The sequence below is a fragment of the Thermobia domestica genome, chromosome 16 (assembly GCF_964235325.1).
Source record: "Thermobia domestica chromosome 16, izTheDome1.hap1.1, whole genome shotgun sequence".
Lineage (NCBI taxonomy): Eukaryota > Metazoa > Arthropoda > Insecta > Zygentoma > Lepismatidae > Thermobia > Thermobia domestica.
Window position 1 is genome coordinate 141654241 of NC_137469.1, and position 15740 is coordinate 141669980.

Here is a 15740-nt window from a genome sequence, read left to right on the forward strand (position 1 = left end):
TTGCCACATACATGTCTTTGCTGATTATACACATATTAACATTATAAGAAATACCGGGCGAATTCGTTATCAAATTATATTCCTACAACATATTTATAGACATGCGACAATAGTTTTGAACATGAGTGTACACACTTATCAAATTGTAGCAGGGGATCTCATTAACTGCTGGAAAAGCTTTTACCAGAGTGATAGACAGTTCTATTGCCTTAAAGCCACTGTATGTATCCATGCCACAGAACCAAGAAAATATATCAATGAACAAAAGGGAATTCTATCGAATTGGTGGATTGCCGAATGTCATAGGGGGTCATAGATTATGTATATATATACCCTTCTGTACTTCTGGAGCACAAGCAGAACTATATAGAAATAACAAAAATTTATTTTCTATCAATACACAAATCATTTGTGATGCCAATATAAAATTTTTGAACATTGTAAGCCGTTGGCTGGGTTCCACACATGATGCACGCATTTGGGACAATATTAGAGTTGCTGTAGAATTTAATAATGGACAATATGATGGGTTGCTTGTTAAGGAGGTTGGGTGGCTCTCTCCAAACATATTATGACTCCTGTATGTCTACTTCATATAGGAGCCGAAGGGCGCTAGACTAGAGCCCGTATTGCTACAAGATGTGTAATAGAACGTACATTCGGTGTTGAAAGAAACGTTTCCAAATTCGTACTAAAACAATGCGATATAAACAGAACACGTGTGGGAATATTACTGTGACTGCTACAGTTCTACACTACTTTGGAATAGAACTGAAGGCGTGTTTCACCTTATATTAGTGCTATGGATGCGAATGACATCAACCAATATGCATTTCATACAGAAGCAGATGTTGCAAGGCAATCTGTCAGAAGGTGTATTATACTTAATTATTTTTAATTAAAATTATACCTAATTTTCTAGTAAAATAACAAGTTAGTGTAAAGACTTTTCCTTCTTAAATGAATAAATAAGGCACTTCTTTTATTTACGTATAATTTTATAGTTAAATTTCTCTTTTTTCTTTTCTTTTTCTTTTTAATTTTTGCAATTAGGGATTTAATATTTTCATTTTATTTCTTACTTCAGATATTTAGAATTAGAAAAATTAATATTAGAATGTGGTAATTAGAAAAATTAAATGTACTAATACTGAAATAATATAGAGTGGTTCTGGGTAAATTGCACATACTGAAAAAATGCACAGGGCAAGGTTTCTTGGCTGCCTGGCAAGACTGAGCAAATTGAGTTGTATGTCACGAGAGCACAAAAGGGAAGAATCGTACCGCAAGAAGAAACGCAGTTTTCGTAGGTAAGTAATCCTTTGAGTGTATAAAATTTATTTTCATATGGTCTGATATGACTTTGAGATACTATCAGGGGCGGATCCAGGACCGACTTCTGGGGGGGGCGGTGGGTTGTCATACTGCTACTTTTAAGGGCTTCAAACTTTGGGATGGGTTTTATTTATATATATAAAATAAGAAAGTTTCCTCTTCTGGGGGGGGGGCGATCGCCCCGATCGCCACCCCCTGGATCCGCCCCTGGATACTATAGATATAGTTACAAACAACAATCTATTACTATTAGAACAGAATTCCAAGGTGGAATGGAAGCATGAGGTATTCATGCTTGTCCGTACTCAGCATAATGGCCGCAGAGTTTATCTGTAATTAAGGGTTGCCAGTGGTAGTAAAATTTACAATTTGGGGGTAAATGCGCATATATATCTAAGGATAAAATGCACATATGTGCAAATTACCCCAAACGTTAATGTTAATATTTTGTCTGATGTGATAAAAGCGTAACTATTTTGTGTGTTGGGGGGGGGGGGGAGATTTCACTAGTATAACTGCACGATTGTAACTGTAAGTGCACTTCGTGACTAGTGATGATTTCAGAGGGTTTCCTGATAGGATGTTTTCCCAGGAGATGCACAATTTCCTTTGGGATGCTTAAGATACCCACGGAAATTTTTGTAGGATATTAATTTTTAAACTGTTTTTCACTTCCTGTATGTTCAAATTCCATCCAGAGAAAATTTTTCTGAAATCATTACTGGTCATAACCGTTAGGGTAAGCAGGCCCGAAACCAGTCACAGAGGTTTAGGGGGGGCATGAATATGATAGGAAGGCCAAGTCATTAAAAATTATCTTACGAATACCTAATTTTTTTTTTTTGTATTAATAATAGCATTTTGTGTTAAGGTCCGGAGGGGCCACGGAAATTTTACGGCTGGCTAAGCCCCCTAGCCCCCTCTGGTTGCGGGCCTGGTGGTAAGTAGAATAATTGACGAAAACTACGTAAGTAGGAACATACAAAAGATTATATTATAACACTTTTATTCCATCATGTAATCAGTGCTTCCTCAACTTCACAAAACAGATCCTAGAAATGAAAAATGAAATGAATTGAAATCTGTAGTTTTACGTCCAACGGTTATGCCGGTTAGGCTAAAGGAGACGGTGATGATGAGAGATGAGTGAAATGGTGGAATGAAGAAAGTGGGAGGAAACGGGAGAACACCGAGAAAACCCACGAGCACGATGTTTGTCCACCACAAAGTCCACACGGCGCGAGCTGGGATCGAACCAGGGACCCCAAGCACCGGAGGTGAACGCTCCACCACTGAGCCACCGCGCCCCCAAAACAGATCCTAAATTCTAGATTGATAATGTGTACATCCCCCTTATTCCGAATGGATGTACAAATTGATAGCGTTGGCCAAGTAATTCGCCTTCAAGCATATTGTCCAACGTAACTTTAATAATAATAATTGTAAACTAATTGTACAACTTCCAAGGAATTCATACATATCTATCGTAGATAATGTTTCCTGTAAGAGTACTTTCTTAACATCCATACGAGCAACAGTTACTTCGTTAACGTCTTCATATATTATAATAGAATCGTCTATTATTCTCCGTGAATCTTAATAACACAATCAACAACAACTTTAAGTTTACGTCAATTAGTAATAATCCATGAAATTACAGTGATTTAGACCACTTTTAGCATAATGTCTTATAGTGAAACAATCATCGTTTCTCTTCCCATTACAATTCTCATCATATTACACACAATATTTCCTCCACTGAAAGAACATACTATAATTAACAAATATGTTACAGTAATAGTTTTCGCATTTGGTTTCTGAGGATTTGTTTTGTTCTACTTTCAGATGAATGACCATGGTTCGTGAATACAAACGACGAAGTCAGAGATGTTCCTACGGAGAGGAAGCAGTGCAAGAAGCACTGACAGCTATTAGAGAAGGCATGACCATTTATGGAGCCAGTGAAAGATACGGAGTACCGTGAAGAACTTTGCAGCACCGTCTCAACAGAGACGTTATGTATAGACCAAAATTAGGACGACCCATAGTACTTGGTTCAGCGGAGAAGGATTTAGTAAGACATTTATTGCAATTGGAATTAAAGGGTTTTGCACTAACTATGGCTGACACTCGAAAAATCGCATATCAATATGCAGAGAAGAATGGACTGAAACACGCATTTAGTTCGCGCACTGAAACTGCAGGATATGATTGGTTGTATGGGTTGCTGCAACGGAACAATGTTGTTAGTGTTCGAAAGGCTCAACCCCTCTCTTACGCACATTCAGATTCTTTGAATAAAGTTGAATGTGACAAATTTTTCAAACTCCTCGATGAACAAATGGAAGAACCTGAAGGTAATCGTTTGCCTCCATCACATATTTTCAACTGTGACGAGACGGGTTTGCAAATGATATTTAAAGCGGGAAAAGTGTTGGCGGCTAAAGGCAAAAAATCGGTGCATGCATTAACTACGGGAGAGAAGGGGGAAACAGTTACTGTAATGGGATGTATGAGTGCTTCAGGGGCTTACGTTCCGCCCTTTATCATTTTTAAGGGTGTTCGCATGAGAGAAGAATTTCAGGATGGGCTACCACCAGGCTCCGCAGTTGCCATGACTGATTCAGGATACATGACAGAGGAAGCATTTATGCTCTGGTTACAACATTTTTAGCACCACAAGCCTCAAGGAAGAGTTCTGCTGTTATTAGATGGTCACACAACACACTACAATAACATTGAAGCAATTCAATTCTGTGAAGATAATCAAATAGGTCTATTGTGCCTTCCAAGCCATACTACACACTGGCTACAACCCCTTGACAGAGCAATATATCGGCCATTAAAGCACTATTGGAATGAACAGTGTTCAGCTTTCATTCGGCAGAATAGAGGAAGGAAGATAAGTAAATTTGTTTTTGGATCTCTTTTTGCTGCAGCGTGGGGTAAAGCTGCTACTGTGGGTTCAGCAGTGAACGGTTTCCGCACATGTGGAATTTATCCATTAAACCCTGATGCCATACCAATTAGTGCGTTCCAGGTGGATACAATCCCAGGCAACACTTTGGAAAAACCTTCAACCAGTACTTGCGAACAATTTGAAGGAACACAAGAAACTGCTTTAGGAAGTGAACGAATTGCTGCAGCAGAAGTGCATAGTGGTGATAAAAGTAGGGATCAAACTACGTCATTTCAAGATATCATGCCTGTTCCTACCCGTCAAGAGGCTACACACACTAGAACTACCAGAAGTGCAACATGTCTAACAACCCCGCAACAAATCGAAATTCTCAACAAGAAGAAACGAAAGATTACCAGTCCATCATGTGTCAAAAACAAGAAACTTAAACGTAATGTGCATGCAAAGGAAACTGTAGGAATTGTTTGCAACCGAAATGAGTCACTCGAACCTCACACACGTCAGATGGCAGATCCCAAAAATTATTGTGCTGCCTGTAACGGGTATTACTGTGCAAGTGAAGCAACCAACATGGGTGATTGGGTTAAGTGTATGAATTGCTTCAAGTGGTATCATGAAAAGTTAAGAAACAATGGAAAAAACTTAAGAAACAATGTATTATTAACTTGTGACAAGTGTTAAAATCACTTCCATAAATCATTTTTGATGTCCAAAGGGAAAAACTAATGTGACTTGTTTTTCAAGTGCAGTATGTTAGAACCTTTACTATGCTATGTAGGCATATATTTAGACTATATAAGGTATGTTTAATCTACACACAGTGCATGTTGTACAGGTGTGTCCATAATTATTGCAGTACTCACAAATATTTTGAATGCAAACATTTAGATATGCTACTTTTTTTTTAATGTGTAGGTCCTACTGTGTGTTAATGTTTTGGATTAAGTATTAAGAACAATGTTCCATAATACTGCCTAGACTACTACTTGCTCAAGGCGTATATATTGTATAGCAATAGTACATTAGTATTGTTAACATTTATTTCTACTCATATGTATATGAATCTATCAATAAACCAGAGAAGAGTTCCAAACATATTTCGTAACGCAGGTGTGCGCAAATTTTCCCTATATGTGCTTTTTACCCCGATATTGGGGCAATATGCACGTTTTGGAAGGGTCACTTTTATCTCCAATATTTTCTCTACTAAGCTGAATTGACAAACATATTTTATATCCGTAGGTAGCAGAAAGATGTAAGTATATTGCCCTAAGTTTTCGAGTTTCTTGGCCTGATAGTTACAATTTTAGGAGGCCTAATGTCAAAAACTGCGCATATTACCCCAAATTACTCTACACAAATATTATGTCGTGTGGAAAACAAAAACACATAAACCACTAGAAAAATATCAAACAAATAAAATATGTTTTATACATATCAAACATATTTATATTTATTTACAAAAACATAAACTTCTCGAACATATTGGCTGAAGAACTGGAACCTGAAGTTTGGTCCATTTCATTCTTGAACTTTCCATTTAAGGTTATGCTCTTCTTCTATGATTTGTCTTTGTCTTTCAATTAACAACATTTTTGCATTATATTCCTCTCGTATTAAACGCATTTTTAACGAATGAAGCTCGTTTGCTTTTCCAACAACTTCCTGCTCTTCACTACAACCCCATATTCTCTGCCTTTCTTCATAGGCGCATCTTCCGATAAGCTGCAGCTGCCAATAGAAAACGAAATGCACGTACCAGCAGTGTGCAGAAATAGCTTACTCCTTTAGTAAAAACGCGTTACTACTTTAGTTATAACTAAAGAAGTAAATAGAAATTGAGCTCTCCAAGAGTTACTAAAAGAGTATATTACTACGGAAGTAATTTACTAAAGTAGTCCAGACTAAAGAAGTAAGAGTTACTACAAGAGTAATTTATACTAGTTTGGTGCTCGCCACCCGTCGATACTGCAAGTGTTGCGCTTTCGGTATAGGACACAGAAGATACAAATACGAAACAATACGTGAAGGAAAAGTACCGGTCTTCATAAACACGAGAACAGATGGATATTCCTGTGGAAACCCAGAAAAATGTATATAAGCATGATAAATACTAACTGTTGGAAGTCATTCTATCTACATGATTGTCTTATCCTGTCACATAATTTGTGCAGTTTTCGACAACATCTACGGATGTAATTAGGAGATAACGATAATCTTGTTACGATTATGGCTGTATTTCTGAATTTGTAATAAAGTGCATGATTGGTTAAACAGTTATCTACTTAGTACATTATACTTAAAAAAGTGAAGGAGTATCACTCTCGGAAAACAGTGCTTTTGGAGGGTGTGTTGTATCACGTCTAGTAAACTACCAAATCACACATGTTGTTATCAACATGCCCTCTGATCGATAGATTGTAAGTGGGACATTGTAGTCACATTGCACACCTTCTTATTGTGATTTTCATTATCTCAGTTTATCATTACAAGATAACGTTTCCGTAAGTGTAGGTATTTTAGTATATAAACTGTGAAACGAAAAATAATATTTTAGACTTCATGTCTGTTACTGTTGTGGGTCAATAAGTTATCCTTAGGTAAGAAATATTTCATTTATTAAAACTGGTTTCTAAGAAAGAAGTGGGAAATCTTTAACACTGGAGGCAAACTGCAAACTCATCACGTTTTAGTTTGCTTATTTTTTTTTTTCAAAACGATACTGGACAAACTAGATTTTTTATGAACAAGGGCGCCGATTTCTCTGTAACTTTGGGGGCCTCATTCAGATGTGTGTTTGGTTGCAGAAGATAAATATGATTTTAAGACAAATTGAATTCAAATTATGCCAAATATTGTATATTCATAAATACAATGCGGGGGACCACATGAGCTTTGGGGAACCAGGGTCCCCTGGCCCCTCCCAGATTGGCGCACTTGTTTATGAGCACTTTTATTTGTAAAAGCTAAACGATATATTTCAACAACATTTTAATTTTTGCATCGCAAGGTTTTCAGACGCTAATTCAGATGAGCAAAATTCTAAACAAAACACTACAGTAAAATAAACAAACCAGCATTGGTGGAAACAAATATAAGACAACTCGGTACACATCTTCAGATGCCAACAAAAAATTCGTACCACAGAATATGTGCCTATTCAGGACAGCAATGATTTCAGGGGGTGATCCAAAGGAGAGGCGATATTCCTTAGAGCTGTGAAACTTCCGCCAGCGTATTTATTCGATCGTGGTCAACCTCGGTTATTGGTATTTTTACTGTCCCACTTTAACCCCAGTTTATTTGGTGTCAGCTCTGAGGAAAATCTTCTGAAGTCATTACTGGTAGAGGGAGTGATTTTAATTACTTTCGAGCAACAACAGAATAGAAGAATGTATGGTAATCTGAAAAATTGGAATTTGAAATTTCAATTTATTTACTGTACACGTTTCATGATCCCTACGTACCGAAAATGTGATTTTGAAAATAGAGAATCTTGCCCCAGTACCGGACAGTAGTAGTTTTAGCTTTCCGGGGCTAGAAAGCAGTAGTTATTCACATGCATCTGTAGCATTTATCAACATACCACTCGTCTGTCGTGCGAGCTAGTCTTAAGTAAATCGCTGAAAATTGATAATCGCTGCTGTCTTTCACTACGCATACAACTTTTACAGAAGATTTTAACCCTCTTCAGTGCAAGTGACACTTTTGCGTCACTTGCTGGTTTTTATATTTAAATAATGCTTTAAATTTAGATATTGTTTTATATCAGTATATTGGTATTGATTTATATATTTTAAGTTTATTATTATTATTATTATTATTATGTTAAGAAATCCCGATTTGGGCCTTGGGTGATTAATTATTATTAATAATAATTGTATGTAAATGTAATTGTTGCATTTACTATGTATATTTATATTATTTCTATTTTCAGCTACATGAAAATACCTCTTGTAAGAGAATAGTTAGATAGCAACTCTGTTTCAGGGAATAACAGTTTTAAAGCATTCGGCATTAGTTTTAAAGCATTCAGAGAAAGCTTCTTTTTTGGTAGGAGAAAACCCACCTCCCCACTCACTACTCTTTTTTTTTTTTTTTTTTTTTTTTTTTTTTACATAGCTTATGATATTATAGCTTTCGTATATAAACGGAAGACTTTTGCAGGGAAGGGGTCAGTTGACCGTCAGTCTTGGAGGAGACTTTTAACAGTCTCCAAAATGTGGTCTATAGGACTTACTCGGCTCGGTGAGCCGAGTGGGAGCTTTTCTCCCCGTAAGCGAATATCAGGTCTTTAAGTAAGTGAAGGGGGAGTATTACGGAGGTCTTGCTTAGACTCGTTAGGTTTTCCGAGTCTTAAATAGGGCAGAAGGCATGAGCTATATTAGGTTCTACCTTTTAGCAGGTTTGCATTTTTAAGGGACTTCTTTTGTGGACTAAAATGAGGTTCTGTGAGAAGAAGGAATGTAGAAAAATAATTTTTATACTAATTCAAGAAACAGATTTTTGCTAGGGAATTAGGCCCTGTAGAATAGACAGGCTTTGCTCCTTGAAATGCTACACTCCATATCATATTTAGGTGGATATGGCATTTAGATTAATAATTTCCTGATATTAGAATTTTTGAATACGTGTTTAAAACTGAAGCTGTATACGGCTTTGGTCCGTTTTAAAGTATTTTGTTCCTCTTGCAGGACACATTAGGTTTTTATGAATACTCTGAACACAGATTCCTGGGTTCTATCCCTCGAAGTAGACTTGTGAAAGGCTACTAATAGAGTTTTTAGATTTTTTTGAATCACATTTCCGAATTCAGGGAGTATGGCTCTTATTTAATCCTTTACCTGCCAGATCTATTTAAGGATCTTTCGCTACTATAAGGCGAACTCATTTCTCCTTACCTACCTATCCCTATAATAAATATTTAGATAGATATCCTTCTAGTGCATCTCCTATTTAAGGAAGTACACGAAATAGGGTCGTAGGCCAGGGCTTTTGATGTAGTGAGTCAATGCCCTTTATAAGTTAAGGTTGACAGAGGACGCTTTTAGTGAGGGCTACCCCTTCTGTCTGCCACAGGCACATAATTAGAAAAACCTTAGCTTAATAAAGTTTACTAAAATTAGAAAAAAATTAAGAAATTAGAAAAGAGAAAACCCAACAGGTAGAAAAAAATATATCTCATGCACTTTTAAGTAAAGATATTTCATAGAATTATCAATTTTTTTTTTTTGAGTAAACTTTTAATAGAGGTAACTCATGTGTTATGATTTCATATGTAGATAAGATCCTGAGTTATAAACCTGTTTATTAAATTAATTACCCTAGACATTACTTATTCTGTTTTAAAATATGAGTCTAAATATAATTTATTATATTCTATTTTTTAAAAAAAGTTTGTCGAAAATTTGGTAATAAAAACTCAAATAGTCATAGCTCACAGTCTGACGGATTTCAGTGTTACATACAAAAAAGTAACATTAATCTTTTTTTCTCGACAAACATCAGATAAGTGAAGTAAATTTAATTTACTCTCATAATATTTCTTGATAATTAAAGAAAGGTACAGTGTGGAAGCATTAACTAAAATTTCCATAGTCTTTTACTGTATTCACGTCATTATGCCTACGTACCGAAAAAGTTATTTTGAATATAGGATACGTCTGTTCGTTTTTCCAAATGTACGTAGTCGCTTAGACGCCATACTGTCCAAAATATCCACACCAAATTTTAAATTTAAATTTTATGTGAGATTCTTCATAGATCCAATTTTCTTCCTACCCCTTATAAATAACGGTCGATTACTTAATGATGAAAATAAAATTATTTAAATTTGATAGGAAACAGCACCAGTGATCTTTTATATATTTCATATATAAATATTAACAATCCTACATTGTAGTATATGTTATTCTCTGGAAAAAATGCAGAAAGGCTAGTTTACCCTTGGAGCTGAGTTATTTACGAAAGATTTTCTCGAAAACGCCTCACAAGATTTTGTTCACATTTCATGAAGTGTTTCATCAATAAGCTGACAATACTCACTCGTCCTGAAAAAGTCAACAAGGAGCAGTTTATCTTTGGAGTGAGCTTTATTCAAACCCCTAGAAGGCATAACTGTGGAACGTTAAACTGAAATATTTCATTATATTTCATTTGATGGAAGTCTTTAAAAAGTCTGTTAATGCTAGGTATTTGACAGAGGGTGAGTTTGCCAATAGTCGACCGCTGAAAAAATTCTTATTTCTAAACACTTATAAAACGTGATGATTTCATAATATTTCACAAAAGTGAATTATTTGCTTTATTTGGGTTATTTTGTACCATACCAAGTGTTTACAGCTCACTTTTAACATTTTGCAGTGATATAAAAATACGTTTTACGAAAACTCATCAAAATTCCCACTTGTCAACCATCGTCGCTCAGTAGTCGACCACATTCATACTATTAGTCGACCGCGTGCAATTTCTATCGTTTCTATCCCGTAGAAGTAATTGATTGCGTTAGATGATGTTTGGAAATTGTATTATTCGTGAGATTTGAACTTGACAAAACGATTATATAGATTTTATTTAATTTTCTTTAAGGTTTTCTCCTTAGTGATTATAAATGAAAGTATCAGGATATTAGCGTTTGGTACATAGCTACTTTATTTGGAATAATGGATTTAAATATTAAATGGTTCTTCCAAGTGAAACAAGATTTCTCTCCTGCGTTATATGCACACGTTATCTTGTCACTTGTATTACGGCTTTACAAATTCTAAACAAAGTACGAGTCACTAATAATTCAGAAAATCCTAAGTGTTCACGTTTTCTCCGTGTGAAGTAGATTTCTCTCCTGTGTTAGTTGAAGACATCGAGTTATCTTCTCATATATGATAAGGTTTATCTCCCGTGTTACCTTTCTTTTCTGAGTTACTTGAGCACATTGAGTTATCTTTTCATGTAATAACAGTAAGTTTCTTATTGTTTGTTTAAATAATTTATATGGTACAATCCGCACACAGGAACAGCTTATCTGCAAGATCTTCCTATGCATAGCCAGATAAATCGGTACATCGAAAATGGAACTATTTATCATATTGATTGCATCCCACTGGTTTATCCGCACTTTCCAAAGCAAAATCGTTAATTACCACTCCACATGGCTCCGTCGCCGTAGTCAATTACATCTTCTTCATTGTGATGTTCTTCTACAACAGCAGTAGCCGTCTTCTTCGATCTTTTCTTTGGATTTTCCAGTTTGTTGCATTTTTTCCGTTCTTTCATCTCTTTTGTGTTTCTTTTCCTCCTCTAGTTTCTTCTGTTCTTCTTGTTTTGCTGTCGGTACTCGGAGATATTCTTCTGAACTAAGTACAAACGGTATCTTCTCTACTTTCCTCTTAGGCTTTTCGACTGAACTCTTGGGCTAGAACAGATGTTTTTTAAGTTGGCGTCATAAATATTGATCTGATAGTTTTAGGAGTTGTTGCGATAGTCTTCTGACTTGATTCATTTGGTCCAGCAACAGCATCGCTTTCAATGTCCTTTGTTTCTTGCTGTACTTATGGTATAAAAACCAGAACTTCAGTAGGAGGTTCTGTGGGAGAACAACTATCTTGCTGAGTATCCTTCATAGGTTCAGTTTGATTCATTGGAGTTGATGTATTACCTTTCTTCTCATGTGATGGCACAAATTCTGGAATAGAAGCTCCTTTCTTAGAATAATTAAAAGCCTCTCTGATTCCGTTGTTGGAGCAGACATAACTGATTTTTGGTTTGGCACAATAATGATTTCCTCTTTCTCCTGTGCTGCAATGGCGTCGGATTCCTCAGGATTCGTTGGTAGAATAGGTGCTACATTCACTCTGTTTTCAATTCTTACACTTGGATTGGCTTTAGAAGATCATTTAGTAAATTTTGACTAACAGTAAGAGTAGCCTGAGACAAGTATTCATTGCTTCATCAACTACAGGGATTTCACCGAATACAACTTCCTCATCTACTGGTAAGCTGGCATTTTCATCATCAGTTTGTAGTGCTTCGTCCATCGATTATTTTGCTGGAAGTTTCGAAACTTCAAGAACTGTATTGAAATCAACCGCAGCCTTTTGAAGTTCATCCTTGTACACAGTAATAACGTTTCTTGCAGTAAGATCTTCTTTACTAACGTTTAGCTGAGTAGAAGTACTCTCTGTTTTTGCATACACTCTTGACGTATTTTGTGTAGTCAATGGCTTCGGGACTGAAAAGATACAGCCCACATTTGCGAAATACATTCTTTATTATTGACGGTGTAGCTGCTGTTTCTAGGACCTCTGCAGTAAGTGGTGCAAACTGAATTCTTGTAATGAAAGATAAATTATGTTCCGTTAGATAGTTGCTTACAACGAATTTCTAATTTATTTTTAACGCCTTAAAGACGGATACATCGCATAGTTGCAAGATATGCGTTGCATGAAGGTACAGGGCATACAGTATGATCTCGTTTTTGTCAAAATTTGCTTACTTCATATGTTAAGTGAGTCTTGTGACCATCAATGAAAAAATTACAGGTTTAGGTATATTGTGATCTAATAGCCATTTATGAAACCATTGGCGACCCACTCAAAGAATGCCTCGCTAATCAACCAGCCAGATTCGGATCGTCTTGTCACAATCAACGAGGGAATTTTGGACACAATATCTCTGGGTACTCGCGACTTGTATGCATACACAATTATTGGAGCAAACTGTTCCTCTCGAAGCACTAAATGTTCCTAGAAAAGTAAGGATTTTCTTTGCCTTATCTTCAACCTCATAAATATTCTTCTAGCCTTTTGATCCCAAAATTCTCCCGGATGATGGGCACAATTGAAAAGAAGATTCATAAACGTTAAAAAATTATACGTGGATCTTCTAAAATGAAAAGATTGCTCGTACTCGTGTTAGGTATTAAGATCATAACACGCGTGCTAGCCATTAGACCAGCGAGGAGGCTTTTTGTCCTCGTGTAAAAAACTTGGTTTCACATCGAAATAGAAGATTGTCAGAGAAAGAAACTTCCAACTAATGTAGCTGTAGAAATTCCAGTCAGCAAAACGCGAAACACAGTGAAACAGTGTGGTCGACAGGTGGTAGGAAATATTCCAATAGTCGACCAACATGAAGAACAGGAAGTCGATTTTTAGAATATGTCACGAAATCGAAAATTGTATACATGCATCTTGAAAAGCGACCTTAATGCCAAACGGAGAATAATTTGAAGCCATTTGACGCACTCTCAAATAATCCAATGTTTGACCACCCTTGGTTGACAATTGGTTTGTATGGGACAGAAAAGATGCCAAATTCCGATCACATTTTAACGCGTATTTTTTCATTTAATACTTTCCAGTTATTGACAAATCATGTTGATACAGCTTCTAGACGAATTTAATTATACAACAAAAACATTTCTTACCTCACGTACTATCTATAATCTCAGAAAATCGAAAAACAACAGGAGCACAAGATTCTCATTACATGCTGTCATAAACTGCCCATTTGAGTCGTAATTCTACAGATACGTCGAAATTTAGTGGTCAAAGACGACCAGCTAGCCAAGGGAGAGTGAAACAATGATTGTCATTGGTAGTATATGATGCAGGCTTTATCATGAATAATTTTTCGCTCCAAAAGACCATCAGTTGTATTTTATATACACAATAGTAAACAAAAATTGTCGACTATTGGATGGCGGTCGACTAGTGGCGAACTCACCCTATTTAATCAAAGTATTTCAACGGATAGCGTTGTCATTATGTAGGTTGAATTTGAGAAGTGAAGAAAATATTGAATTAAGGTACGTGCCAGCGAAGTAACGTTAGGCAGGAACCAATGAGTTTGCGACACGCTATTGCCAAACCTACGCTGAGAAAGTTGCTTCCAACACCCAAATATTGCAATATATTGACAAGGTTCTTGCCTCGCTAAGAATATATAACATGTCGACAGAATTTGACTCCACATCACAGTATTGGCAACGTCGCTATAAACAGATTAGTCGGCATGAGAGTAGCGCTAAAGGCAAAACATCAATTCGTCTGCCGTGAAAAATAGCATGAAATTGATAATTTAAATACCTTTTCTATCTTCCTTTACAGATGTTCAACAATGAGGTTGCAAACAACATTAAACAATAAGTTAATGCGTCGAAGCTGGACGGTCACCGTTCTTCTAGTGACGCTTATTGTCACAGCCGAGTCTTTGACGCAATCACCTTTGAAAATCTATGAGAAGCCAAAAGGTACGTGTATACTTGCTAATGTTTATCAGATAATAAGACAGAATAAAATTGATATTAATCTACTGCATCAAGGAAAACTACGTTTCGCTGAGCACATATATTCACTCATGACTGAATGTAAGATAAACATCACCAACTAATTAAATAATCAAACATGCAGTATATTCAATAATGTAGTGTTTGTAATTTCACGTCTAAAAATGATTCATTATTTTGTGAATGTCTCATGTGTTAATCAACAACCTATGTTTGGTCTATACGATGAAGTATAAAAACATCCGTTCCATGTGGGAAATATTTCGATTTACTTGGTTCTAAAACATTTCTTAGTGAAATAATAAATTTATTCTTTGTTGTGCTATCTCTCAAGGCCGTGGTAAGAAAAGAAAAGCTGAGAGGAATTTAAAATAAACATATTAGAGACTCCTTAAAATTCCATTCTGTTTATTATAACTTGATAATTTCGGGCATGGGTTATGACTCCAACATCATTCGTAATTGGAACAGCCTAGCAACATCTCTAGAAAATGTTTTTGTTTATGAAAAAACTTTGAGAGCTAGGAACATGTGTGCTATTAAAGTGATTAGGATTTGATCAGGGTTTCTTCTAGAAAATTCCAAAAGAACGAGGAGGGACTCACTGTGACTCTATTTGACAAAGGATGTGCCTTGTACTACACTTGCGTTATTTCAGGTTTTGTTTGAGGGAGGGAAGAAAGATTTTACAATAATATAAGTATAGTTTTTGTTTTATTGTTGTAATTGTTGTAATTAGAAGCAGACTTGTCTTCGTGTTCTGCGCAATTCTCTTCAATTAGTGTTGGTGAAACGAAGAAGTTGTGTGCTCTTTGGTCCGATGTGAAGTGTGGTTAAAGATTTGATTGGATTTTTGGTGAAATCCGTTTTCGAATCGCTTCGGCAGTTCAGATGATTGACTGAAAATTCGTTACTTTTAATTGATGGTCGTTAATTTTCAAACAATATTACATTCCCAACAATGTAGTTGGGTGTAATTTAAATTTAAATTTAAACTTAAATTTAAAATTTTATAATAACTATGAAAGATGATCATGATTCTTCTAACGATATCAGTAATACTCTACCAGTTATTAGTGATGCCATCAATAAAGACTGCAGGCCCATATACGCTGATATCTCCCATGTAAGCAACGCATCAGGATCAAAATTCAGCCCAAAAAATCCGAACCCAAAATGATACCGCTTTAAACAAGAGCA

General features: G+C 35.9%; 1 protein-coding gene across 1 annotated transcript in view; it reads left to right on the plus strand.

Moving 5' to 3' along the window:
• Positions 1–6795: 6795 nt before the first annotated feature.
• Positions 6796–15740, plus strand: part of LOC145673465 (lysosomal alpha-glucosidase-like) — a 140936-nt gene continuing 131991 nt past the window's right edge. Inside the window, exons 1-2 of the mRNA XM_081743186.1 lie at positions 6796–6855; positions 14362–14504. Coding sequence (XP_081599312.1) covers positions 14372–14504 — 133 coding nt within the window. The 5' untranslated portion in view covers positions 6796–6855; positions 14362–14371. The remainder of the gene's footprint in view (positions 6856–14361; positions 14505–15740) is intronic.